Genomic DNA, 27,061 nt, shown 5'->3' with positions numbered 1-27,061 from the left:
GCTTTTGCACTGACGTGGGACCTAGGCAATTTGAAGTATGGTTACTTTTTGCTCTGCATTCATGAATATTTTTAAAGTGTTCCTGGGTATCTCTGGCTGTAAGATAAATCTTAGTGAGCAAAATATTATTTAAAGCTGAGTGACTGACACTAAGATAGGATGACTTCTGTTTTCCAGTTGAAGTTTACAATATAATTTACAAGCTCTAAGGAATGTAGATGTAAAGTTGTATGTACATATGCTTCTTAAATTTATGAGCTTGAAAATTAAATAGTAAAAGAAGAGGTTAAGCATATTCATTTGCATCCAAGTTTAGTTTATTGGTATGAAAAATGAGGAAAACCAACATGAAGACCAGGTTTTGTCATACTGCATGGCTGTGATTAGACTGCAAGGATAAGCATTTGCATTGTCTGCTGTAAAGATGTATAGAGGCAATGTGATTAACCCTTCTGTTTCAGGCACTTGCTTCCCCTTCACCTTGTTTGTGACACCATTTTCTCAGGGTAGAAAAGGTAGAAATAAAATGGAGAGGTGGTAGGAGAGAAAGTACAGAGGAGAGAGAGGGGATTCTAGTAAGAAAAAGCAAGAATATGTCATGCAGATAGATTTCCACTGAGTGGAGAATGGGTTTTTACATTTAAAAATACAATGAAGGAACTTCTCACGTCAGGACAGACAACAGTTATTTCTGGTTCATTAACATTTTCACATGAGATACTGTTCTTCTATTTGTTTGTTTTTAATGTAGGTCCTGACCAGATACCCCTGAGGGAAGAATTTGAGCAGATCATGCTGAAAGCTATGCAGGAGTTCACTCTGAGAGAGCGATCCTTGCAGATGAGTGCACAGTGCATCTCTGTGTCACCAGCTCAACTGCCCTGGCTCGCTAGGTTAATTGCCAGCGTGTCTCGGGACCTCGTGCACGTGGTGGTTACCCAGAACTCTCTGGCAGAGGGGATCTCAGAGACATTGAGGACTCTCAATGAAATGAAACATCAACAAAAGCTACCAGATTATGTAGTTGCCATTTGTGCATCAAAGATAAGAGGAAATGAATTCTGCGTAGTAGTTCTGGGTAAGTAACAGTTGCAGAACACCGAATGCGTTTTGTCAGGACATTGTTCCAGCTTTTAAATATGTTTTGTTCTTTTTATTATCCTTTGTGTTGTTGTACTGCAGTGTCACAGTTCACTGTTCCTCCATCAAGACTTGGTGCACTGGTATCCATAGGGACTTAGAAATACAACTGTACAGTAGTGGTTACTACTCCTTGAGAGGCCTGAAACTTTATTGTTTTTGAGGCAATACGTATATCCAATTGTTCTGTCACTATCACAATTGTTTTGAGACTTGTCTCCCAGTCAATGGAGATCCATCACTGAAGATCAACGTGCCACTGAACTCTGGAATGGAAATATTACGTTGACGGTTCACTGTATTGTAGATGAATCTTATTTTTTCCCCACTCTTCTCCAGGTCAGTATCAATCTAGAGCACTTGCAGAAAGCATGCTTACCACCAGTGAGTTTTTGAAAGAGATCAGTTATGAACTCATCACGGGGAAAGTTAGTTTCCTGGCATCACACTTCAAAAATACTTCTCTAGGTGAGTGATCCTAAGAAACAGAAGTTCCAATAAATGCGGTGGTCGTGTAATTTCTTTAGGGCTGATGCTCAGCAGCTGATGCATACATGCACAAAGATAGTTCTCCCTTCTCCATTGAGAGGCATCACTTTTTTCTCTTTGCTGAATGAGTGTAAAGAAGTGCTCATCTTATCCTTTATCTGTGTGAGAGTTACTCATCCTTTGACAAGATGCTTTTAACGCTGTTGGTGCTGCTAAATGTAATAGGCATGAGTGTTCTTGTTTGTGTTTTTAGCATTGTCTAGAGGCTGTTTCTTTGTAATCATCAGATGTCACCATTAGCTATAAAGGCACAGAAATTAGATTATTCAGCTTTGGTTTCTTTTTCTTGGAATTGATTTAAGTAGCAAAATCTCCTTTCTTCTCTTCCCTTTATTTCTAGCTTCCCTTCACAGATTTTACATCAGCTGTGTGAGAACGTGTGTGTGTCATGTTCTACATCATTTATCTTAAAGTGCTTCCAGATAATTTGGTGTTGTTAATTCTTAACTAGGTGATGATTTGGATAAGCTGCTAGAGAAAATGCTACAGCAGAGAGGGGAAAGTGTCATTATTCCTTTTAATGGAGATGTGAGTGAGTGTGTGTCATCTCAGGAGGCAATTGCCATGGTATCTACACAAGAACCAGGTAATGTTTTTACATGCAAGATGTGAAATAACTGAGTAGGTTGTTAAATGTCAAACATATATATATTCTAAGGCATATGCCTTAGAAAAGTCTGAAGGCTGCAGTCACTGTGCCAACCTTCAAATACTAATAGTGCCAGCTGGATGTAGACATAAAGCAGTCTCTTGGACAGAAAATCTTAGTAATAACCTTCAGCAGTGTTTACCACCCTGCATTTGATAATTCCAAAGTCAAAATATATGATCATCTGCTCTGCACTAAGTAGAGTAGAGGAGGTGCCAGAATGGATTTGTCCAACCTTTGTAAACCTAGAAAAGGTGTGTAGTCTTGGGCTTAAGGCAGAGAACTGTGTTCTCCTCCTGATCTCCCTAGTATGTGTCCTCGTGTATATTTTATATTCCTCACTTTCCATGTTTATAGTGGTTAATAATAATATGTGCTACACAGTTGTGCTTTTTTCCCCCCGTGTTTTCAGGAAAGTGTTTTAAAGACTTTGGATTGAATGTGCTGGGCAAGCACAACCTTTCATTTTCTTACCTGTGGTGTGTACTTATTCAGCATACATGGCATGATACTTACATGCAAAGGATGAAGCAGAGTTGTCTATCTAAAGGTGTTAATTATCATTCTCCCATTTTTTAATTCTTTAATTACTCAAAGTTTTAACCACGCTTTAATTTCTGTGTGACAGTAATGGTAAAAGATACAATGAGCTGCTGTGAATGTTGAGATTGTTTTAGGTCTAGTATCAAAGCAAATTCAACCTCCTATAAATCTTTGCTTTCCCTGTGAAAGAAAGGTATGCTCATGATTCACATTGGTTAGCTCAAAGTAATGATCTCAGTGTTAAATCTGAACTAAAATAAGGTGTTACATAGTCTCCACGTGGTTCAGAAGATCCAGTTAGGGTGGCAGCTAGATACCTTGTTCTGGGACCCCCAGAAGGATAAGCCTTGAGCTTCCTCACAGGACTAATGTGAAGTGAGAACCATTTAATGTGAGGTCATTTGACAGATTATCACATTTTGATCAAAAAAAATAAAAAGGTGACATTTGTGAACTCTGTTAGAATTTATTTTGTTGGGTTATTCTTTTTCCCTGATGATGGAGAGTGAGCTATTTGGTTGGTCATGTTTTTTGGGGTGGAGTGAATGTAAACATGTTTCTTGTGTTGTTTTCTTTTTCAAACAAACACACTCTAGATTTGGATGTTGATACCTTCCAGATTTACCAGCCACAGCTTACAGTTGCCAGAAAGCTCTTGTCCCAGGTTTGTGCTATAGCAGACAGTGGCAATCAGAGCCTGGATCTGGGCCACTTCAGCAAAGTAGACTTCATCGTTATAGTTCCCCGTTCAGAAGTCCTTGTGCAGCAGACCCTGCAACGGATCCGGCAGTCAGGTAAATGAGAGGGGTGGGAAAGGAAACTGTTAATTCAGACCAAACTATATGATTGCTGTTAGGCTATTATCTGATATAAATGTATTTTGTGCACCCTGTATTAGCTCCGTTAGTTGGTATTACTGATGAATTCAAAATATATTCCTTCCTCAGACTCGACTCAAACTGTATCACGTAAGCAACAAAAGAAATTCTTGCAGAACAGAGGAATGTATGACTTAAAGTAATATTCAGCTGTCAAGAGAAAGAGGAGATGGATGACTGCAGTTCTGGTCTTTTATTACCTATAATTGCTAGTGCAGTTCATTCTAGGTACACATTTGTTCATATACTCGTGTGTATTGAGCACAGGGATAGGTGCAGGAAACTCTTAGATAAATAAATGAGTGAGCAATGCACTCACATTAGTGGACAATAATTACTTTGCTGGTTCCAACAATGAGTTTTTATGTCAGACTCTTGTGTCTGAACATAGCTGATACCAACTGCTTAAAGAACAAGAAAGCTTTAGGAGGGAGATGATAGAGTATGTCTCTTGAGAACGATCCTTTTGATTCACTCTGTTAGTGACTGACCTGTGCCCAGGAAACTGTAGGAGTTTCTCTTTGTTGTACTTGATTTTGTTGTCCCTCTCTGTGTGTATTTTTTGTTAGCCTGATACTATTTTACTGCTAAAATGAAAGGAATGAAAAAGAATGAAATTAAAGTAGGTGTTACTTTTCCTTTCTAAAATGACTGTTTGTTGTTACATTTCTTGTTTCTTCAGATATTTTATATACTTAATCATATGTGTGTCATAATAATGCTCCACATTAAACCAGAGGTTGTCTGATATCTGTTAAATGCTTTACATTTACTTTATTTTTCGAGCAAGTGGTTTCTACTTTACTTATTTACACAGTTTTTACAGTGACTGAAGCCATGGTAAATGTAAATTTGAGCTGTATCACCATGTCTTGTTGCTACTTCTTTAATTCAGAAGGTGTTCAAAGCTACATTACAACTTGCCTTTTTTATGAGTATGATGACAGTTGATCATTGCGAAGACCACTACAGAGTAGCTGTATTTTACTGACATTTGAACATTAACCTTGAGGTAGAGCATGAAAAAAAAATGATATTCTTGGGAGCTACTTTCACTTAAGTTTATTTTTGTAAAGGTAAGATCAGGGCAACAGCTTCTGACTCTATCAAGATTAGTATGGCCTAACATGGGGAAATTTGACCTAGGATCATGGAGCACCGCACACTGAGTGCCGTTCTGGAACTTTTTTGTGGATATATTTTTTTGTTGCTGTAAACATGAGAAGTCTTGAAAGGTCTTCAGGCATTTTTTGAAGGAAATCCAGAGGTCAAAAAGCAAATGGCAGCCTCCATTATGAGAGAGAGTGCGTTCTGATTACTGTCCTCTTACCAATGCCTGTCAGTGATAAGCTCTGATATTGGCAGACAGTATCCGCAGGTGATGCTTGACATTTGGATGTATTCAAAGTAAAAGGTTTTTGTTGCATTCTCCTTTCTGGCAGGTGTCCTTGTGGACCTGGGCCTAGAAGACAATGGAACAGCATATCAGAGAGCTGAGAAATATGTGGTTCGGCTCGACAATGAGATTCAAACAAAATTTGAAGTTTTCATGAAACGAGTGAAGCAGAATCCATACACGCTGTTTGTGCTGGTTCACGACAACGCACATGTGGATCTAACAAGGTAGCTGATTCAATATACTGAAGGAAAACAATACCTCTTATGGTATCTTTCTGTTATGTATTTCAGAAGACTCATCTTTGACACCCGGAGGTTCCCCTACGTCTAAGGCATTTGGTTCCACAGAATCAAATATTGTCATTTGCTTGGGTCTCATGTTTGTTAACTGACTCCATTGAAGTAGGATGAAAACTAGCTTTGGATTTTTAGATCTTTAATAAAACTGTTAACAGGGATACGTTCTACAGTGCTGAAATTTGGCAAGAAGAGTAAAGTTTTACATCTTTGCTTACTTCTTTGTCTTTTTTCAATTCCCTGTTTTTGTGTTTGGTTTTTTTCTGTGCATAACTTAAAAACTCTCCCATGTTCACAAACTAGTCATGATTTAATTCATGTTTTTATCTTTAATGATAGTGTTGTTTTTGAAATGAAAAGGATTATGATTAACCAGTAACATTTTCTTAAAAATATCCTAGGACTTGTGAGAAAAGGACTTAAAGAACAGTAGCTCGGTTGAAGTTCACCAGTGTTAGATAAGCAAAGAGTTTATCATACACACATGCTAAGAAAAATTTCTTCACACTGAATCATAATTTTGCAATGGAAAAAGAAAATAAGTAAAGCTAATTGTTCTAGTCTTGTTTCTTGAGTAAATTGAGGAGAAAAAAGTTAATGTGATTTAGATGTGTTGCATAAGGTTGTGGGACTCACTTGACAGCAGAGTCAATATTGAAAATACTTTCCTTGTTGGAGAGCTAAAAGTACCCAAAAGCAATGTTCTTCCTGCCTTATGCTTCTCATCAAATGTTTGTTACTGTGTTTGGTGTACAGATTTTAGAATTCCCTTTTAACCTGGAGGCCAATTTGATTCCATGAGCTGGAAGTCATGAAAACAGGAGACTATCAAGTTCTCTAATCTCTTAAAAAAAAAATAAATAAAAAATGTTGTTTCTGCCTGGAAAATCAGGTGGATTTTGAAAATGTGTTACTGTATGCAATCCCCACAACTCACGCAACAGGGTTCGTCTGTAAAAGAGGCTTCATCAACTTTGGCTCATTTTTGGTTGCTTTCATCTTATGATGGATTAAATTAGCTCACTAATTCAGTGTCTTGTTTACAACAGATTTAGTCCTTTATTTAGGTTTGGGTTGTTTTTTTTTTCCCCTTTCTTGTCTGACTGTACCTATAGAGAGCACTCAAATGTTTTCAACATCTTTCACCTTTTCAGAGTGTTTTTTAAGATGTGATTCTCAGTGCTGTCCGAGATTTTTCTGGAGAAAGAGAGTAATCCATTGAATCTCAGGATGTCAGTAAGGCAATTCTTTGCGTTCTTATTTCTGCAGTGCCATTTCAAGTTCCCTGTCACATGGTGAGCCTAGTCATGGTCTGGCTGATAGAGTTATTAATTGCAGGGAGGTCCTTGAAGCATTCAACCTCCTTGTTCTTCAGGTCAGCTCTTTTCCTTATGCCTTGCAAACGCAGCAGTCCAGGATCAGCTCTAGCAATGAGGTACATTGGATACAATTTGATGCTGTGGTAAGTGTTTTATTTTTAATTTTAATTGTGAATTTGAACAGAATTGTTTATTTTACTGAATCTAGCAGATATATATTAAAGAAAAGCTCTAGAAGAGAGTTCTTTCTCTTCTGGTGCTTGTTTGCTCAGGTTCTAGCAACACAATCCTGGTATGGTGACAGTAGAGGTACAGTTGACCTTTAGGCCTAGGAATCATGTTCTCCTTTATCCAGGTCATGTAAGATAAGCACTGGCTTTTTTGTGCTCTGGTCAGACAGAGCTGTGCAGGTGTGCTGGAAACCTCTGGAGATGACTTTATATTTTCAAGTAGTCTGTGGTGTTAGCAGCAGATAGAATAGTGGAATGAAGGAGCAAATGAATATACTTGGCTTTACAACTGTGAAAGTATTTCCAGCTTTTTGTATGTTTTTGCTTTTTCTGTATGAAACAGGATGACACAGCAAGTGAAGACAAGCTGTACTTTGGATTGAATGAATACAGCAAATCTCTCCAATGGGGAGTGACAAGTCCACTTTTGAGATGTGATGAAACCTTTGAGAAAATGGTCACCACGCTTTTAGAAAGGTAAATAGTAACGTGGGATGCTGCTGAAGCGGGATCTTAAGTGTACAGATGCTTGTCAGCCCCATCATGATAAAGACATGGTGACATTTGATGTTGATCTTGAGATCTGTTACATGTGCTGTTTTTATTTTTGTAAGAAAAATTCTTGTATTTTTCAACAAGAAGGAGGGGGTATATTTCATTCCCTTATAGAATTATTAGGCCTATTCAGTGCCAATCCATGTTCACAGGTGCTCCTGCCTTTTGGCTCAGCTCTGAGTTCATATAGGAAAAAAAACTTCTGGAGAGCAAGGCAGTTATTAGCCTGCGGTCTCGGAGTGAGTCAGATCTGAGATGATCGATATTTCCATCAAACTGAAGAACTTTAGCAGAAATTGTTTCCCAAAGGAAGATAACAGAAGCTTATCATTCCGTTTAGTTGAGAGCAGGACTTTGCTCTTTATTCTCTGCATTCAAGGAATATCTGCTTAAAACACAGTTAGATTTGGTGCAAAGTCATTGCCTGTGAAAATTAAAGACTTTGTTCTTTAAGCACTAAAGACAAATGGGCACTTCTTTCCCCCACAGATCTGGCGTTTGGTTAATTTTCAGACCCTGCTTTGATTTTGCATGTGCTGAAACAGAGCTGTTATCTCCCCAAAGGTATCCACGGCTGCACAGCATGGTGATTCGCTGCTACCTTCTCATTCAGCAGTATTCCCAAGCTCTGATGTCTCTCACGACCATGGCCTCGCTAAGAGATCACAGCACACCTGAAACTCTCAGCATAATGGATGACCTTATCACTTCTCCTGGAAAGGATAAGAACGGCTGTGGCCACATGCTTGTCATTAGGGTGCCATCTGTGCAGCTGGCCATGCTGGCCAAGGAGAGGTTGCAAGAAGTAAGAGACAAGTTAGGTCTGCAGTATCGTTTTGAGATCCTCCTTGGGAATCCTGCCTCAGAACTCACTGTTGCAAAACACTTTGTGACACGTTTGAAGGTGAGTAGAAGCTATTTCTTTGTATGACCTCTGTAGTCCTCTGACTGTTGGGAATGTTTTTTGTGCTTCCCCATGTATTTTTAAGTTAATTACTTTATAGAAGGATGAATGTTCTGTATCTTCCTCTAAGGAAGTATACTGTACTTCTGGTGAGTGTAATGATTTAGAAACTCAGGAAAAAAAAATGGGTTGTTTCTGAACCCTGACTTCTGGATTCCTGAAGTCAGACACCAGATGTTATCTCACTTCTAAATCTTAATGTCAGCATGAGTCAGATATGTTTCCTCTTTGAATTTCTGAAAGCAGAGCTCAGATCTCTCTAGACTAGCTTGTTATTACCACCAACTTATCTGGTTAGTGTATCTAACTGCATGCTCAGTTTTTCCACCTTCTTCTCTTCCGGTAACCAGTAAATCTCTTGTAGATTTCTTGTCTCAAACCAAGCTAAACTTGTGCATGGACCTGTAAAAGCCTGGTACAAACAGCCACATCCACTTCCTGTATTAACCTCACTACATTAAACCAAGTTTGGTTGCCTTTCTTAGGTATCAGCCTGAGTGTAGTTCAGGCTATCTGTCCTGATTCGTGCTCTAAGTCTCACACAGTGATTCATTCAGTGTGCTCAGAAGCACACAGAAAATGAAGGAAATGTATGAGCCCTTTTGCAGAGTTTCTGAAGAGCTTCTCTACAACCAAAACCAGGCAAAATGTCCTTTAAGAAACCACACCTTCTGCTTCCTAAATCCCACCTGCATTAGAGGAGGGGAAAAAAAATAGTGAAGGAGAAAATAAGTTGTGAGGTAACAGTTCTGTGCTTTGCTGGTGGGAGTTTTGTTGCTGTTGGTTTGTTTGGTTTAATTCAGCTAGATTTCAAATAATTCTGGACTGTGAATATGGTGAGACTTTCTTTATGGCCCTTTGTCTTACTGTTGCAGCCCCATGCTCATTTCTAGAACAGCCTGTTAGGCTTTTTAGCAGAGATCAGGATGAGTTTGAGAGTCTGATGCAGATGAATATCCATATATCCATTGATCTGAATAGAGGACTTTGATCAAGTAGGGAAAAAAAACAAAAAAACAACAACAAAAAAACCTCCTAAGTAATTTTTCTTATCCATCTTACCCACAACATAAGATGCTTTTCTGGAATAAACAAAGCTGTAGGCTTCTGGTCGAGAGGGGAGCAGGCTGCTGGAGAGGCTGAGGCATAAAGTGCTGATCACACTGACAGCTGCTGTGAGTTTCAGAGAGAATGAGATTTCAACCCAATCTTTTGGAAGAGCGGGGAGGGAATGTTTGATTTGGCTTTAGCCTCTTCCTGAAAGCAAGTAACTAGTATGTGTGGTTCCCCAGCAGGGCTGTGGTCTCTGGTGCTGGTAGCTGAGCAATATATCCTCCATCAGATGAGCCCCATGGCAGCCTTGGAGGGAAGGATCACCTGGAGGTGCAGAATGAAAGAGGAGATGGCAAATAATTTAAATAACTGTTTTGTTGAACAGGCCTGTTGTTGTGCCTATGGAGGTCACCTTTTAAGCATAACAAGAATCACTTTTGGAGCCATTGAGAAGTGAGGAGACCAAAGGGGGCTGCAGCTGTCTACCCCTCATAAGTACTGTGGACAAGAAATACATTTGTATGCCAGTCCACAGCTGAAAGCTCCAGGCACTCGAGCTTCTTTTCAAACCTTTAGGCTAGAAGAAATAAAATCATCCTTGAACCTGTCTTCCCCTATTTCGTTTTCTAGCCTTGCTTTTTCCAAGAAGCTTCCAGTGTTGGAGAGGCAGGCTGACACACAGCCAGACTAACCCTGCTGAACCTACAGATCTCAGCTTCTGAGGCTGCTTGACTGAGATGTAGAGTTTGTTAGGTACTTGGAGAAATTACTTTTCTTCTACGAACATGTTACATAGAGGATGCAGAAATCAGCAGGGGAGTGAAATCAGGACTGAGAAAAGAGAATTAAAGCCATAACAGTAAAGGGAAATACTACTCCAAATCATATTCTTCATAAGCTAAGAAAGGGAATATTCTTGGGTTATGGAAATTTTCTAAAGGTGGCATGCTGAGTCACCGGTCCGCTGTCGATTCCTCCTTTTCAGTCCCCTTCATCTGCCTGAGAAGATGACTCATAAAACATGATCTTTCTGGGGTGGAGGAAAGGTGAGGAAAGAACAGGTTAAGCATTTAGAACAGAAGAATGGAGAGGGAATTCAGGGCAGGATTCTCTTGGCAGGTCATGTTTTTCATACAGTTTGCATAAGTCTAGTTGCTTTGTCAAGACAGCTTTGTCTTGTCTTGCCCATTCGTGCTGAAGAGTAATTTTTATATTTATGCTTATTTTTAATAGGAAGATGAGTGGTTGAGTTTGCCATCTGTGTGACTCAACAAAGTAGACTCTGTGTCTCAGCTAGGTTTTAGTCTTCTTCTGAACTCACTTTGTATGTTATTAAAAAGATGGACAAGAAAGCTTCTTCCAATGGACTAATATGATGCAGTTCAAACATGTGGTGATTCTGGAACCAGTATGGCTTATTTTCTTGGTCTGAAGAGCCCTTAATGTCTCTAGTCAATGTGGGAGTGTGAAATCTCTGTTATATGTTAAGACCCTGCTAGTCTCTGCTGATCTCCTGCCCCTGGACTGGTCCCTGATTGAAGAGGCAGTTTTATCATGCAGTACCCACAAAGTATTGACAAGAATGGCTAGGTACAAACCTGCATTTTCTCATTTCGTCTTTATAATTCTGATGTTTGTAAAGGCAAAATGGCTACTTGCCTTTCTAAGTGAGAATCTCTTGAGTCATTCAGCTTTGCTTCCTGTTAACAGTTGCTGTAGTATGCTCTTGCCTCTTGAATAAATACTGCCTGTATCATCTGGAATTGTGGGCACTGTGCAATGATACAAGAAAGTTAGTGTTGTTCAAGACAGAGCAGTGTTTTAGGAGACTGCATCCATAACAGAGAACACAAATGGGCTCAACCATGTTCACCAAGTTCTGCTGAAACAAGAGTGTGCTAACCTGCATACAAAGAAAAAGCAGGAACTGGAAACAAAAAGGAGTGACAGTTTAAAAGATATCACTTAGATGTGACTTGAATATTCTCCGTTCACAGGCCTGGAGGGGAAATGAGCAGGACGACTGGATTCCTCGCACCTATCAGGATCTGGAAGGTCTACCTTGCATTGTTATTTTAACTGGCAAGGATCCTCTGGGAGAAACCTTCCCCAGGTGCTGTTACTGCTCTTGCGATACAGTTGTTTTCTAAAATGTTTAGACAGATATTTCTTTGGGGAAAGATAAGTGGTTTGGTACCAAGGGGTTGTTTATTTTTCACAGTGAAGTGCATATTAGGAGGTTTTCTTTGGGAACAGTTTAAAATTTTGGGAAGTGTGGTTTGTGAAAAGTAAGGCTCTTGCACTGTGTGGGTCAGTGAACATTTGTGCCAAGTAGTGAGGAGCATGACCTATATGTGCTGAATGTTGTAAAACTGTGTGATATTTCATGGCTACTGAAATTGTTCATGAATGTTTAATAAGCAGTTTAAAGATACAGAATATTCTCCAGAGTTGCAGAAGACAAACCATCCTTTTTCCTTTGGTTGGATTTTGTAGGTCACTGAAGTACTGTGACCTTCGGCTGATTGACTCAAGCTACTTAACTCGGACTGCATTAGAGCAAGAAGTGGGCCTGGCTTGCTGCTATGTCTCGAAGGAGGTGATTCGAGGGCCTATTGTAGCTCTTGACCTTAGTGAGAAAGAGCATGAGAAGGCAAATGGTAGCGAGAATGATGCTGATGAGCTGTTGATAGACTTGGACAGGCCGCAGAGTAACAGCAGCGCTGTCACTGGAACCTCAGGTCAGTTAACTGCTGCTGCTCTGAAGAGTAAGTCTTCATTTATACATCTTTGAAATTTGAGTGTGAATATTGAGATGTTTTGACAAACGTGGACTGTTTGGAAGTATGCTGCTGCAGGCTGAGCAGTGAAATGCTTGTAGCAGATTCTTGCCACAGTGAGCAATTTTCCTGCCTGCAGCTAAAGGGGAAAATTGTGCATTGGGAGAATGGGCTGCCATACCTAATTGTCCTTACGGTTTTGTTTAAACAGTTGTGATAGTTTTATCTGTTGGATCCAGAAAAGATCTGAAAAATGAGGATGGTAATAGATAGGATAAAATGTTAGGAATAGCAGAATGCTGTGTAACTGTTGGGGTAGCTGTGGGTGAAGGTGGGTGTTTGCCTCCTGGCCAAGACCAGCAGAATGGCTCAGTCTTGACCTTCCTCTTCAGGCATCAGTAGAAAATCACCCCCCACCAGGTTTTTCCTTCCTTGTGTTCATCTGGCACCTCTAGGTCCTTCCCTTTGCTTCTGTATGAATTTGAGGAATTAAGACAGCTTAGTTGTGCACCAGATTTTGCCACGCGCTAACATAAGGATGGCTGATATGGAGGAGGGAGCACAGCCCAACTCACATTAAGATTGCCGTGAAGTAAAAGCTCTCTTCTCCATAGAAGAGTGAGTCAAATTGATCTATGTATACAGTGGCATTTTATACTTTCAGAAGATTATAACAACAAATTCTAAATCCCAGATGGAAAATGATAGTTAACATGCTGTGATTACTGTACATTTGGAATTGGATTGTTTTTGGATTCTGAACTTGTAAAGAATGGCTGTTGCCCCTCCAACAAAAGGGGAAGATGGTGGTTTTTTTTAATGTTGAAATACTCATCTACAGCCCATGGTGAGCTCTCCCAGCTGTACTCAGGGAACAGAAGTATTTGTAGGGTAGGATTGTCCCAAGATGAGTTCAGGATTTATTTGCATTGCCTCATGTCAGTCATATCTGTCCATTTCCCACCTTTTGTTTCACCAGGTTCCCTGGCTGACAACGGCGTGAGCTCCTCAAGCGCTGCAGACAGGTCTCAGAAGCAAGCACCGTCACTTAACTTTCAAATGGTCGCGCACAGCTCAGTAGATGAGGGGGCTTACCCTGAGTTCACAGCCGGAGAGACTCTGAAACAGGAATGTGACTCCTTGGGTAACCAGATGGCAAGCAGCACCACTTCAAAACTATCATCGCTGTCGTCAGTCTCTCAGACATTTCGGTGGCCCGGTCATTCAACCAAAGACAGCAAAGCGCTCCGTGCTGCGCTGCCACGCATCGTCATTCTGTCAAAAGCAGCTTACTGCCTCCTCAGCTCACAGAAAAGTGGGAATTTGCCTTCCTCCTCTTCCCTGCTGCCTCACGCTGACGTGTCCTGGCTGAGTTCTCTGAGGCCGCTGCTTCACAAGGACATGAGCAGCGAGGAGCAGTCGCTCTACTACAGGCAGTGGACGACAGCCCGGCAGCACCATGCAGACTTCAGCAATCAGGGGGAGGCATCCAGCTCAAGGAGTTTTCACCCCAGGAGGCTGCTTTTGACAGGGCCACCACAAGTAAGAGCACAGTTCTTTCCTCCTGCCCTACTAGCAGGATGAGTGGGCAGGTGGCGAGGACTGCTATAGCTGCGGGTGGAGATGTACTTGAAAGGCTTGTGCAAAGTTGCACCCAATTATGTATTTAGAAGTGAAAAATCAGCCAATTTTAAGGTTAAGTTCATACTGAAAGTGGTTAAAAGAATGTTTCTTTATGTTTCGTGTTTTAAGCTGATAAGATACACTTGTGAATGGCACCAGATGTTAAATTGCCATATCAGTGGAGAAATGGTCAATCACTGCCTGTCTCTCTTCATACAGAAGTGATGTGGGCTCTAGGCCAGGTTTTCCTCACAGATCAACTTTGTAATGCCATTCAGCATAATGGGCAATATTAAGTCGTGTTAAGTTTTCAGGAAGAACTGGAGTGGCAAAAAAACCCATGCATTTATCCAAACTGTATCCTTCTTTTGTATTAATCTGAGTTGGATTTTCTGGTTCAGGTGGGAAAGACTGGCTCATACCTGCAGTTCCTAAGGATTCTCTTCCGCATGCTGATCAGGTTGCTGGAAGTAGATGTGTACGATGAAGAGGAAATTAATACCAGTGAGTATTTAGAAGTCATTAATATGGATTATTTAGTGACCTTGTTATGTATTGACAAGTGGCGGCAAATATTTTAGATTTACAAAAACACTTCATAAATAACACCTGCCACTTGTCCTGTCTACTAATGGGCAGCTAGACTTGTAGATACCTGCGTGTGCTTAAAAATAGATTAATAAAAATGTAAATTTTACATCAGACTTAACTAAGAACTCGTTAAATGTATTTTTGACTGGTATGTTTATTTGGCACTAAAGTGAAAGTGAATATAAAGCTCTATACAGGAAACATCTGCTTGCTATTTGCAGCATCTCTGCTAGCTGATTTTAAGCTGTGGCTGCCACTAAGCAGAAAAGACAGATTGAAAAACACTGCTTTTCTGCCTGAAACATTAATATTACTTAATTAATAATTAGAAACCAATCTTAAAAATAAATGTATTCCCAGAACTTTGAGTACTGTTATTTTCTCATTATTTGAACTAAAATACCCCCATAAGCTTAGGATGAAGTCAGTGAGTAAGACCAGGCAGTCTGGTCTGTTGTGTTCACATCAAATGTGTCACACCCCTTCCAGGAATGTGTGACAGTGCGTCAGAAGAGCAGTTTGGGTTTTACTTGGGGTTTGTGGTTGTGGGTTTGTTTCTAATGGAATCCTTTTCTAGATCCTTCATGCTCTGGTGGTTGAAAATATTCGGGGGCTGGACTTGGAGGATCTCTAGAGGTCCTTTCCAGCCCCTGCAGTTCTGTGATTCATTTATTCCTCAGTAAAAGATATTCCTGTGTCCCAATTATTAACGTTTTAGAGAAGATTGAAAAAGATATTGCTTCAAAATGCTTTTACTCTTCTTTGATGTTTGCTTATATCATGCAGAAATCTTACTCCCTCTCAGCTTTCATCTAGGTAGTCTGAACCAGCTTGCGGGATCCCCACAAATGACGAGCCCACTGTTCTTGTCATCAATTTAGTAGTTCATCTGTACATCTATTTTGAATTTATCCTTCCAGCACATCTGACCAGAAATATGCGTGATGTTGTGCAAAATATGCATAATGTTAACAACATGCAACAGCTTGTGTATTTCCCTGCCTCCACTCAAAGCCCCATGATTGTTGAAGCCATGATTGCACTTGTCTTTTCCATTTTCCTGTTTCACTGTCAGCTCTGTTTAGCTTGTGCTCGTGGGTTCTTCTGCAACTCAGTGGTTTCCAGCTGACAGACTCCCAGCCTACAGCAGAAATGCTTGTTATTAGACCTTGACTGCACAAACAACTTCCATTTCTTCTGCTGAATGTCACCCAGTTTCCATTTCTTTAGTTTTTGAGCTCGTTTAATTCTTTCTGGTTGATCATCTGTGCCTTCTCTGTATTGACAACGGCTCTAAAGTTTGCTGGTGACACAAATCTAAGGCTTGGTTTCTTTTTGAGGCAGTGATGCTAGTGAAAATATTAAACAGTGTGTCCCTCTGCTAATCTCTGTTAACTTCATTGGCAATCTCCAGCAGCATTAATGCTTATGATGTTACATGCTGCCATCTTCTGTTTAATCAGCTTGTTCAGTTTACAGACCATTTCTTGTCTCTGTTTTCGTTAACTGATGTGATTTGTCTTATAGCACAGTATCAAATACTTAAGTCCAGAAAGATAAGATATGTTGCACTTCCTTTATTTAAAGAAATAGGTCTGTCACATCTGTGTAATGAAAGTCATGCAGCATTTCTTGGTCAACCAAAGAATGTGACTGCATTTTATTGCATTTTCCGTTTACTCCATCTTTATACCAATGTCACAGTAATGGACCCAGAGTTTCATAGATCACCTCTGAAATGGTGACATTATATACATTGTGCTTGCACTGCAGTCAGGTTTATACCAGATTTCATAACCTTTTCTTTAAGAAAAGTGGCATGAAGTTTATTCTTCCTCATTCATGTAGGTGTGGATCAAAATTTAAAGCAAAACAAAGCACACATATTTGCCTACATAGCTGAGGTGGTTGAGCCAAGAAAATTGCTGTTTGTTTCCATGTGCTTTGCCGAAGTCTGCCTCAGTGTGATACTTGGCAAAGCTTTTTTTATCTTGCACTTGTTGTCATTTTAGGCAAAGCTTTATTTGCTGATGAGCTTTTTCCATTTCTCTTGGACTTTATACGTTCTTAGCGTCCTTTTTGCCTCTGAAGGCCCTTCCTCTTGGTGATCTCTCATTGCTTGGTTTGCTGGTTACTGATTGTTTGGCAGAAGTGACTCCAGGAAATCCAATTCTCATTTGTAGAAGAGTGCCTGGTGTTCTCAGCCCGGTGGGTGAGCTCCCTTGGGATTTGTCTGTGTGAACAGACTCATGGGCTTCAGAGGTTAACAGTGTTTGACCAGCAGCTTCCTACCTGTCTGGGTAGGGTGAGCTTGTTTGGAGACACTGCTTTTGTTTCATCTGAGTTTACCTTCCTGAAATCAGTCACCTCATTTGCCTACTTTTATGTATTCTTCTCTCTGATTTTTAAACTGGATCAGTTCCTGCTCAAGCTTCATTTCAAGTGTCAGCTTGTCATCTTTGGTCGGTGCTTTCTGATGTTGTTTCTCACACTTGATTGTCTACCTTGGACACACCTCTACTGGATGAAGCAGAAAAGTTCTAGTTGATCCTTGCTCTCACACCCTGCTCTCTAATAGAAGCGTGTCTTTTACTGCCCTTATCATCTACTCAGCTGCTAGTTTATACATTTATACACTCGGTTTCTCCTTGCTTTCATCCTTTTGCCTTTGGATGCTTTTGCTCCTTGTTTACCCATTGCTCTTCTTTCCATGTACTGAAAGGGAAGCCATAGAGGGGCTGGAGGCTCTGTCTGTATCTTCTGCAAAGACAGTTCATCTGAGCAGTTTATGTATAAACCAGAATGAATTATGCCTCAGCAACTTGACAAAGAGCAGAGCAGAAAGTTACCCGTGAGGCTGCTTCACCTACTCGCATTTTCCAAGGAACTGCTGTTTCTTTGAAGTGACTTTATGTTGACCATAATTTCAATTTTGGTAACATTGATGATGCTTAGAGATGTCTGGGGTGTGTGTGTGTGTGTGCGCACTTGTATGAGCTCCTGTGCAGTTGTAAATCAGCGAACATCAGACAAGCACCATTTAGTGGGTATCTGATACTGCTTACCTAAAACGTGTTGTTGCAGATCATACAGAAAGCAGTGAAATTGCTCAGTCTAGCAATGACCACTGGCCAGATATTGAGATCTTCAGTAAAATGTCTTTTGACCTGAATGTACATGACCCTAAGTACAGAAATATAAGTCCAGTGTACACGGAACAACTGTCGAGAGTGAAACAAGGTGAGTAAAAAAAGAATTTTCTCAGAATACTTTCCTATTAAAAAACAAAACAAAACTGTTTATTATCTTAATTGGATTTGTGAACTGAAGAGAAGCCTTTATTCTTCTAAATGATACCGAGCAAAACAAAACAACTTGTTCTTTACAGTTGCTACAAGGATCACAGTGTCTGGATTTGAATGCTCATAAAATTTCTTTTTCTTCTTTCATTTGTGTAAAGAAACAATCAAAGAAACGAAATCAGAGGAAGCTAAGAAAAGAGAGACCGTGTCCATGATGTTGACAAAATATGCAGCTTACAATACGTTCCATCACTGTGAGCAGTGCCATCAGTACATGGACATTAATCCTGCTGCACAGGTTGGTGCCAAGGCCCTGGGGTAAACTGCATCCTTGGTTTTTCTATGGTCTCTGCAGGCATACCACTCTGGTCTCGAGACTCATGCTTTCACCTTCCCTGAGATGGAATTGTTTAATTTCTTCCATTCTCAGGGGAGATATTGAGCTACAGACCCTGGAGCATCAACTGTGTCTGCTGTGTTCCACATGAGCAGTTCTCTTCCCCAGCTGCCTCTGACAAAGGGTGAATATTGTGACTAGTTATCTCAAGCCAGAGCATTATTCGGCCTACCCAGAGGGTTCTTAGTGTCTCATGGGAGAAGACTGTAACATTGAAAGGGATGCTTGTCTTACCTAATGCCAGCCAACCTCTGGTAGGAGACTGGCTGGCCTATTTCTTCCTCCCTTTGTTGGTAACCATACCTGCTTCTCGGCAGTGGCTTTACAAGTCACTGGACAAAAAGGATCATTTTTAATTGTCTCATAATCCTTTTGATTCTCCAAAATGAAGATTTTTGCTCACCAGGAGGCTGGCAGGTAAGATTTTTCCTGTTTAGTAGCTCAGAATTACTTATTAACCACCACCAATAGTTTACTTTGAGGTTTCTTACCTCAATTCATTCTTTTCTTGCTCACTAATCTTTGCCAGCAGCTTGCTATTAACCTAACACAGCATAGACACACTGACCTGGAAATGTACAATGTCAGTTATTACAGAGCTGCACCAGCAAATCTCTTTTAAACCTCATGCTCCATTACCTACGTTGACACAAGCAAATCCTCCTAAAGGACAGCTGTTGTTCCCTTTACACATCTTTGTGAGTCTGGTCAAGCATAATGACTAGTAATAAATGGAAGTATATACTTGTTATTGTAACTACAAGTTATGTATGTAGAATTATGAGAGAACTCAGAGAAATTACATATCTGAAGGAGAGTCATTGGATTGCAAGCATTATGAAGGGAGAGAGATTTTTAAACACTTTAACAGAATCTAAATTAAACCCTTTTCATGCTTTGTCTTTACTTGGGCTAATTACATCAGCTCTTTAGAAAACATTATAGAGGGGTGACTGCCAGGAGCAAAGGATCTGACCTTGAGATATGACACCTCCTCTCTAGGAGGAAGTCTTACCAGATATGTCGGCACTTTGTATGCATTTGCATGGTTCAGTGAAGCGCTGTGCAGACTCAGGCTCGCCCCGTATATTTAATGGCTTTGTTGATTGAGGGGTCTGCCTTGGTTACTACTTGCTTAGAAGGGGATTGTCACTGGAAAAATGTCATGCTCACGTGGCCATGCTGCTGCTGCCTCTGAATGGCTGGGCATTCTGCTGTGGAGAGTCACCTATGTGATGCAGTGGTCTTTGAATCTTTGGGGAAAACTTGCTTCCTACTGTGTGTATGTGTGTATATATCTATACTTGTGTTATATACGTATTATAGAATCTTAGAATCACAGCGTAGAATGGCCTGGGTTGAAAAGGACCACAATGATCATGTAGTTTCAAACCCCCTACTATGTGCAGGGTTGCCAACAAGCAGACCAGGCTGCCCAGAGACACATCCATATATATGTTCCTTGTCCATTACCTGCTTTCAAATTCTTCTGCTTTTTGTTTGTTTGTTTTTAAATACAGGTATCTGACTCCACTCTGCACGCGTTCACGTTTTCATCTTCAATGCTAGGAGAAGAGGTCCAACTGCATTTTATAATCCCAAAGTCCAAAGAAAGCCATTTTGTCTTTAGCAAGCAAGGGAAGCATTTGGAAAGCATGCGTCTCCCTCTCGTTTCTGACAAGGTGCGTGCATGGCTCCCATCAGTTTGTGGTCTACATGCGCTGAGTGCAGTCAGCTTGACAAGCATCTGCAAACTAATGATGGTTGACAGGTTTATCTTTTTGTTGTTGTTGCTGTTTTGTTTTAGTCCTTTGCATAGATCTTGCCTTACCCTCCTTTGAACTGGGCTTTTTTAAGAGATTCTTTCCTATTTGTATTCTGGGTATCCATCCCAGATGTGTTGCAATGATGAATAATCTTCAAGATTAGTACAATAAGTAAAAATACCTATGAGGAATAACTTGCTTTTTACAAAATGTTGGCTAAATATCTCCTGTTCTAGCAGAATTTGAATGCAGTCAAGAGTCCTATCTTCACTCCATCAAGTGGACGTCATGAGCATGGCCTCTTGAACCTCTACCATGCCATGGAAGGCATCAGTCACCTTCACCTCCTCGTAGTCAAGGAGTACGAAATGCCACTGTACCGCAAGTACTGGCCCAACCACATCATGCTCGTCCTGCCAGGCATGTTCAACAATGCTGGCGTTGGTAAGAAACACCATCAGTGCTGTGCAAATGTCAGCATCCACATTGAGCAGTATGGGTCACGTTGTTTGAGAAACTTTCCAGTGCTGTGATAGCAGCAATCTGAGTGAAGATATGGTGGTTTGTAAGAAATGCTGCCAGAGATGTAGTTTGCCTATTTGTGAACAGTTTCTCGGTTAAAAATATGGTGTTTTATAGACTGCATTCATTCGTTTTACTTGGCCCTGATGTATGGACATTCATTCTATGTATTTTACCCAAATTTTCTTTATTGGTTAAGCTGAGGCTGAATATTAACAGCAGCTGAACATTGTGGGTTTAAACTTTGGACTTCATTTTCACGGAGTTCCTGAGTTTTGCCTGCATAAAGTTTTAAGTAGCTTTGATTTTTGGATCTCAGTCACTTTTTGGTTTATGTTACTCTTTTAATGCCGACCAAATCATTTACTGTGATCTCTTAAACGATCCACTTTTCTTTGTATCTGCCTGTTAGTTTGCAGTCACACTGAAAAACAGACATTTTGATTTCTTCTTAAACTAAGATGTGATGAACTCTGAGTTCATAAAGGGTTTGCAGATCTTTCATAGCCTTTCTTCTACAAGAGAGAGTGATACAATCTGAGATCTCTATGTGTCTTCTTTACGATATTCCTTCAGGTGCTGCCAGGTTTCTTATCAAGGAGCTTTCATACCACAATCTGGAGCTGGAGAGAAACCGCTTGGAGGAACTGGGAGTCAAGCGTCAGTGCGTGTGGCCTTTCATTGTGGTCATGGATGATTCCTGTGTGCTGTGGAACATGCACAGTGTCCATGAGCAGTCCAGGTAAGTCTCCTTCCAGAAATGGTGCATAGGGTGATTCCTTTTCCCTTTCTAAATTGCTGCATTAGACCTGATTGTGCTGAAGGGCCCCTATTCTTATGATAGCTGAATAGATGGGATTGTTTGGCTGTTGTTTGAAAAGCCTGTGTTTGTTTATTTATCTATATGTTTAAATAGAATAGCATGTCTTGATAATGGAATTTCTTGCACCTGTATCTACAGGTATTCCATTAACTGTGCCCATGCATATAGGTATGTGCACACTCAAGCACGTACATATAGTGTCTGTTCCATAGACAAAGTAAGCCACATCTGTGTGTTGTGTGCGCTTCCTTCCATTTTGCAGCCAGTCTCTGGAGCCTGGGGGCACCAGTAAGAACGTCTCTTTGAAGAATGTTCTCCAGCACATTGAAGCCACCCCCAAAATTGTTCATTATGCAATATTGGGTGTTCAGAAGTGGAACAGTAAGCTGAACGCCAAGAAGACAAAGGCTCCGTTCTCCCGGTGTCATGTGCATGACTTTATTCTGCTCAACATAGACCTGACCCAGAATGTGCAATATGATCTGAACAGGTGGGTGGTGTGTGTTGGTGGTGAAATATTTTGACAGGGCAAGAAGCTCGTCACCGTGTTTCTAAATGTCTCTGAGATCAACGGGAGGATCCTGTCTGAGGTACGTAATCATAGAAATAAAACAGTCATGTACGCTGCATCAGGATGAATAAGGCATTAAAGCACACTTAGCAGCAGCCGAAAGAATGGGAAAAGAAGCTGTGAGGCAAGAGAGAGCTACAGAGGGCTGAAAATGCAGGGATAGAAGGGGGAGGCTTCAGGAGAAAAAAAGAACACATTGAAGAAAAGTATCTTAGGAGCCATGTAAAGAAATTATAAAAGAGACATATCACACTGTCTCCAGAGTTCACTGGATGCGGGTGTTAGCAGCGGGTGTGTGTATTGCTGACTTACAGCAGCTGACTCAATCACCTTGTGTTTTATTCCCAGGTATTTCTGTGAAGATATAGATTTCAATCTGAGGACAAACAGTAGTGGCCTGCTCATCTGTCGATTCAACAACTTCAGCGTCATGAAGAAACATATTCAGGTTGGAGGACAGAAGGACTTTGTTGTTAAGCCAAAAATTGTGGTGAGTGTGTATCCATGCTCAGTCATATGTAAAAGGTGAAATCCAGACCCATTTACCTGAAAAAGAATGAATTTTCTAGGCTGTTATGTTTATTTAGTATTTATTTGAAATTTGAAGTTCTAAAAGCCTACTCTGTGGTAGAGTTGCAAGAAGTATATTGCTAAGGATAAATGATTAAAAACCCTTCTAAACAACTGGAAGATAGACTGGGATTGGAAAGAGTGTGGTCTAGCTCTGCACCTCCTGCTGTGGTGATCCCCTCCCCTGCTGGATGAACCTCTGTAGGGAAGATGTACTTAGGGGGGCTTAAAGGGGCTCCTCTTGCTTTTGTTGCAGGTTTCTGACAGCCCGGCACCGATCATGCCTCTTCAGTACGTCTGTGCCCCAGACAGTGAGCACACGCTGTTGGCAGCCCCATCTCAGTTCCTCCTGGAGAAGTTCCTTCAGCATGCAACATACAAACTCTTCCCTAAAGCCATTCATAACTTCAAGAACCCAGTACTGGCCATTGACTGCTATCTGAACATCGGTCTTGAGGTACAAAATATTTGCAGGGATCGTCTGGTTTGTCCAGTGAGTTATTTACCCAGGGAGGTGGTGGAGTCGCTGTCGCTGGCAGTGTTGGAGAGGTGTCTGGATGAGGAGCTATGAGATATAGGTTAGCGGCTTGTGGCAGCAATGGTGATAGTAGGATGGTTGGACTGGATGATCTTGTAGGTCCTTTCCAACCTTGTGATTCTGTGGATCTATTTTCCAGTGAAGTCAGCTCATCACTGATGTTGTTGGTCTGTATGGCTGCTGGCAGCAGCTCACCCACCAGTCAGCACCGCTTTGTGTTCCCTTCCACTCCAGGCCTTCACAAGGCCATGTTTAACACAAGTGTGTGCTTTCCCTTTTGTGCAGGTGGCCATTTGCTATGTCAGCTCACGGCCGCACTCCGTCAACGTCAACTGCGAAGGGGTGTTCTTCAGTGGGCTCCTGCTGTACCTCTGCGACTCCTTTGTCGGTGCTGACTTCCTCAAGCGGTTCCGGTTTCTGAAAGGTAAAACCTTGCCCTGCTGCACGCTCTGCTTTGCCGGGATGAGCAGCACAGGGGAAATGGGAAAGCAGAGCGATAAACAGATGTCTTTATAGTGACACGTAGCCAATTGCCATGGGCTAACATGGGTGAGTTTGTGGTGGCATCTGAGCACATCAGCATCCCATGCTGAGGGTGGCAGAATTACTTCACTAACGATTTAAGGATCGTGGATGGAGGTTAATGCTCTCCGTGCTGTGGCTGACAGCAGCACCTCGTACTTACAATCCTGTCAGGCAGGGAATGAAGCGAAGAGTTGTTACAGTTCCTTAAGGCTCTCCTTTATTTTCACCCCAAGGTGCCACACTGTGCGTCATATGCCAGGACCGGAGCTCGCTGCGACAGACCATCGTCCGCCTGGAGCTGGAGGACGAGTGGCAGTTTCGCCTTCGGGATGAGTTCCAAACTGCTAACAGCAGTGACGACAAACCACTCTATTTTCTTACCGGGCGCCATATATAAGCTTTGAGGAGACATCCATTGTGGAAAAAGAAAAGAGAACACTTTTGTTTGTTTGTTTTAAAAAGTACAATCACTGTGGAGCAAAGTGCAACCAATATTTATCAAGACTACTCGAAAGGGATTCCCCAGCCTTGGAAAGCAGGCTTTATTCCCAGCTCTCAAATGATCACAACAGTTCCAATTTTGAGGATCATGGATTCCAGTTATTGTCACGTCAGTCCCAACCGTCGACCCTGATCATGCTGCCACTGTGCTGCAGGGTCTGGGAAGAGGACAGAATGTGGCTGATGGGGAATTCTCCCTGTTTCCAGCTGAGTTAGTTCAGGAAGAAGCCGCCTTCAGCAGCCACTCACTTGAAGGTGTTACAGAAGCTCAATGCAGCATATGGGGTTTATTGAAGATACGTGGAGGAGAGCCCACTGTCTCTCTACAGACTGTACTGCGGTACAGTAATACTCAGGGGTTTGAAACTACAATGTATGGTAGATATTTGTATTAAAAGGAATAGTCTCGTTCTCTGTGCAGTGTTAGTTTAAAGTTTGTAATTGTGTTTGTACTGAAACTGTCTTTGGCAAAATTTCCACAGGTGTTCAAAGTTTACTACTCGGACCTGAACAAAGCAGCAGCTGCATGGCAGGCACAGGGCAGTGCTCTCGGGTCCTGCTCGTGATGCTACTACATCCCACTGTGGAGTTCCTCACCTCCAGGGATAAAGCTGCCGGCTCACGTGGTGAGGAGGCTGCTCCTGTAGAGGCTCCCTTCAGTTGGAGCCCAGCACAACCTGCCTGCAGGAGACCTTCAGGTTCCCCACTTCTCCAAGTTTTGAAAAGCTGTGGCCCATCTTCCTCTGTGTGTCCTGCTGTGCGGATGGTGACAGATGCTCACTAAGACTTACTTAAATGGTCTCAGTGGTCTTTTCCAACCTTAATGACTGTACGGTGCCTGGGGTTAGGAGGGCAAGCACTGCTTAGATCCTTCTCAGTCAGCTGCAGTTGGCTGCAGAGCTGAGCTCCATCACTTCCCACCTCTATGTAAATCAGAATGTATCAGACAGAGGTGCTGGAAGGGCAACAGTGCCTGAGCTGGAATGGGGAGAAAAAAAATGAGTTCAAATGAAGGAGCTCTTACAGCATCTGAAGGGGAGAAGTCCCAGGGAGCTGAAGCTGCTCAGGGGGGCTTCTGCCCAGATGCAGTGCCCATTGGATGCACCCCCTGAGGCCATCAGACCTTTGTTCTTCATTGATCTCCTGGCTGTAATGATGGTCACACTGTGCTCTGCTGCTGGACAAGAGTCAGGAATCTGTATGTTGTCTGAGTGGAATCCAGAGCAGTGGAATGTGGTTGTCAGGGTTAAATCCTCCAGGGACACGGTCTCACTCCTGCCCTTAGCATTGGTGACCCAGCTGATGTTCCCATGTGTTATTAAGAGAGAAAATCTCCCAGCACGCTGTGATGCCTTTATTAGAATAAAAAATGCAGCGTTTTTAAGAGAAGCCCAGTTATGTTAATTAAATCTCTGAAAAATAATGGAATCAGGCCATTGATACATAGCTGCCACTCACTGGAGGAGCTGCCAAAGCTGCATTCTTATTTTCCACACCCTGTGGTAACTGAGCAACTGTTTTATCTCACGAGATGTTTACAGATGAAAAGAAAGCCCATCATGTCTTAGGCTGAGGCAAAAGGAAAATGAGTTGCCCGTGTTTGTGTAGCTTAACTCTGATGCAGCAGATTTAGCAAACTCCAACTGAACACTGCCCTTCTGCAGATGGGTTTTGGATTTTCCTGCAGCCCAGCCTGCCTTATATTTGAACTCTTGCAGGGACACAAAGGTGGGTGCTGAAGCTTTTGCTTTGTCCCTGATTGTGGCCCTGGAGTTCTGGTTTGCCCAGAGGGGCTGAAGGGCAGCTCCGGCTCTCAGCGCGATATTAAAGGCTCGGCTGCTGGGTGTTCAGCAATCAGATCCTTTCTGCTCACGTACTCCATGTTTGCACTAAGAAGTTTTAAAATCCCAGATGCTGAGACTGCTGTGAGGATGCAGCCCTTTGGTGAAACAGTGCAAAGTTGTCGCGGAGGTTGAGGTCAGCAGCAGAATGTCAGCATGGTGGCCTTCCTGTACCAAGAAATAGCGAACCTGGCAGCTAGGTTACCTCGGCTCCCACCTGCACAGACAGGAGGAGGTCTGGAACTGCAGGGCAATAGGACACAAATGGGCCCTATTACACGTTGGCCTGTCCAGCGCCTTCCTGGAAAGGAGCCCCTTGGTTGACATCTGGATTAGCGCTATTCCACCTTGAGTTTAAGCCTCGCCCTCATGGCCACGCCTATGAATGTATTACAGCGGTCAGCGTGATATTTTACTTGTAGATGTTATTGCCTATTCACAGGTTAAATTTGAATGTAAACTAAGATTTAAAGAATCATATTCAGATGCTTTTTTGCTTAACTTATGTAATTGCTTTCTGTGACTTTTGGAAGAGGGTTCAAACGTCGCTTTCCTTGTGTAAAGTTTTCTTAACCAAAAAAAAAACAAACAACCTTGGTGAATTTAGCTTCACTAGTCAGTCTACCTCATGTTATTGTTGATGAACCAAAACTGTCTCAAGTTGTGGCGATGGTACGTTTATAATGTGCTTTCATTAAATTTGAGTCTATTAAGATACCATTTAAGACTGCTTCTGTTGTGACGTTGGCAGTGGCTGCTCTCCAGGCCCACCAGCAGCACTCACCTGTCTGTGCGCCTCCCCCCGCTGTGTGATGAAGCCCATCCATCGCAGCACAGCTCACGCTGCCCTTGCATGCCTGCTGGTCGCATCCTCTGTGGCCTGGCACTCTGTGCAGCTCACAGCTACTTTGGATTTCAGCACCCTGAGCGAAGGACATTCTAGAGGCAACATTAGTTCTTTGCTTCAGCCCTAGACAAAGGTTAAGAAGATTCACAAATCAAAGCAAACCAGAAGTATGAATTGCAGTTCCTTCCTGCCCTCCAGGTGGGCTTTAAGCCATCGGTCAAGGATGACATTATCACCTCTCATCAGCCCCTGAGCCTCATAGCAGGATGGTGCTGAGCCAGAGCTCCTG

At 41.8% G+C, this 27,061-nt stretch overlaps 1 protein-coding gene across 20 annotated transcripts in view; it reads left to right on the top strand.

Annotated features, from left to right (window-relative positions):
• The window catches only part of GREB1L (GREB1 like retinoic acid receptor coactivator), a 108,581-nt gene extending 81,936 nt beyond the window's left edge, over nt 1-26,645 (top strand). For 19 of the 20 annotated variants that reach the window (XM_032442689.2, XM_032442687.2, XM_032442685.2 and 16 more), the window contains 22 exons: nt 752-1,078; nt 1,480-1,608; nt 2,141-2,275; nt 3,478-3,675; nt 5,202-5,382; nt 6,724-6,916; nt 7,347-7,480; nt 8,123-8,462; nt 11,573-11,688; nt 12,072-12,316; nt 13,335-13,897; nt 14,380-14,482; nt 17,654-17,809; nt 18,030-18,169; nt 19,789-19,950; nt 20,274-20,478; nt 21,133-21,298; nt 21,642-21,869; nt 22,299-22,440; nt 22,777-22,977; nt 23,344-23,482; nt 23,817-26,645. In XM_032442689.2, the coding sequence (XP_032298580.2) occupies nt 752-1,078; nt 1,480-1,608; nt 2,141-2,275; nt 3,478-3,675; nt 5,202-5,382; nt 6,724-6,916; nt 7,347-7,480; nt 8,123-8,462; nt 11,573-11,688; nt 12,072-12,316; nt 13,335-13,897; nt 14,380-14,482; nt 17,654-17,809; nt 18,030-18,169; nt 19,789-19,950; nt 20,274-20,478; nt 21,133-21,298; nt 21,642-21,869; nt 22,299-22,440; nt 22,777-22,977; nt 23,344-23,482; nt 23,817-23,980 (4,367 nt within the window). In that variant the 3' untranslated portion in view covers nt 23,981-26,645. Of the gene's footprint in view, nt 1-751; nt 1,079-1,479; nt 1,609-2,140; nt 2,276-3,477; nt 3,676-5,201; nt 5,383-6,723; nt 6,917-7,346; nt 7,481-8,122; nt 8,463-11,572; nt 11,689-12,071; nt 12,317-13,334; nt 13,898-14,379; nt 14,483-17,653; nt 17,810-18,029; nt 18,170-18,301; nt 18,455-19,788; nt 19,951-20,273; nt 20,479-21,132; nt 21,299-21,641; nt 21,870-22,298; nt 22,441-22,776; nt 22,978-23,343; nt 23,483-23,816 lie in introns of those variants that run through there. The other variant, XM_085539611.1, reaches the window with a different exon arrangement.
• The last annotated feature ends 416 nt before the right edge of the window (nt 26,646-27,061 follow it).

This window comes from Coturnix japonica, chromosome 2 (genome assembly GCF_054131305.1).
Source record: "Coturnix japonica strain WE chromosome 2, WE-NBRP24, whole genome shotgun sequence".
Taxonomy (NCBI): Eukaryota; Metazoa; Chordata; class Aves; order Galliformes; family Phasianidae; genus Coturnix; species Coturnix japonica.
Note: the sequence above shows the minus strand (reverse complement) of the source record. Positions and strands in the feature narration are given on the sequence as shown.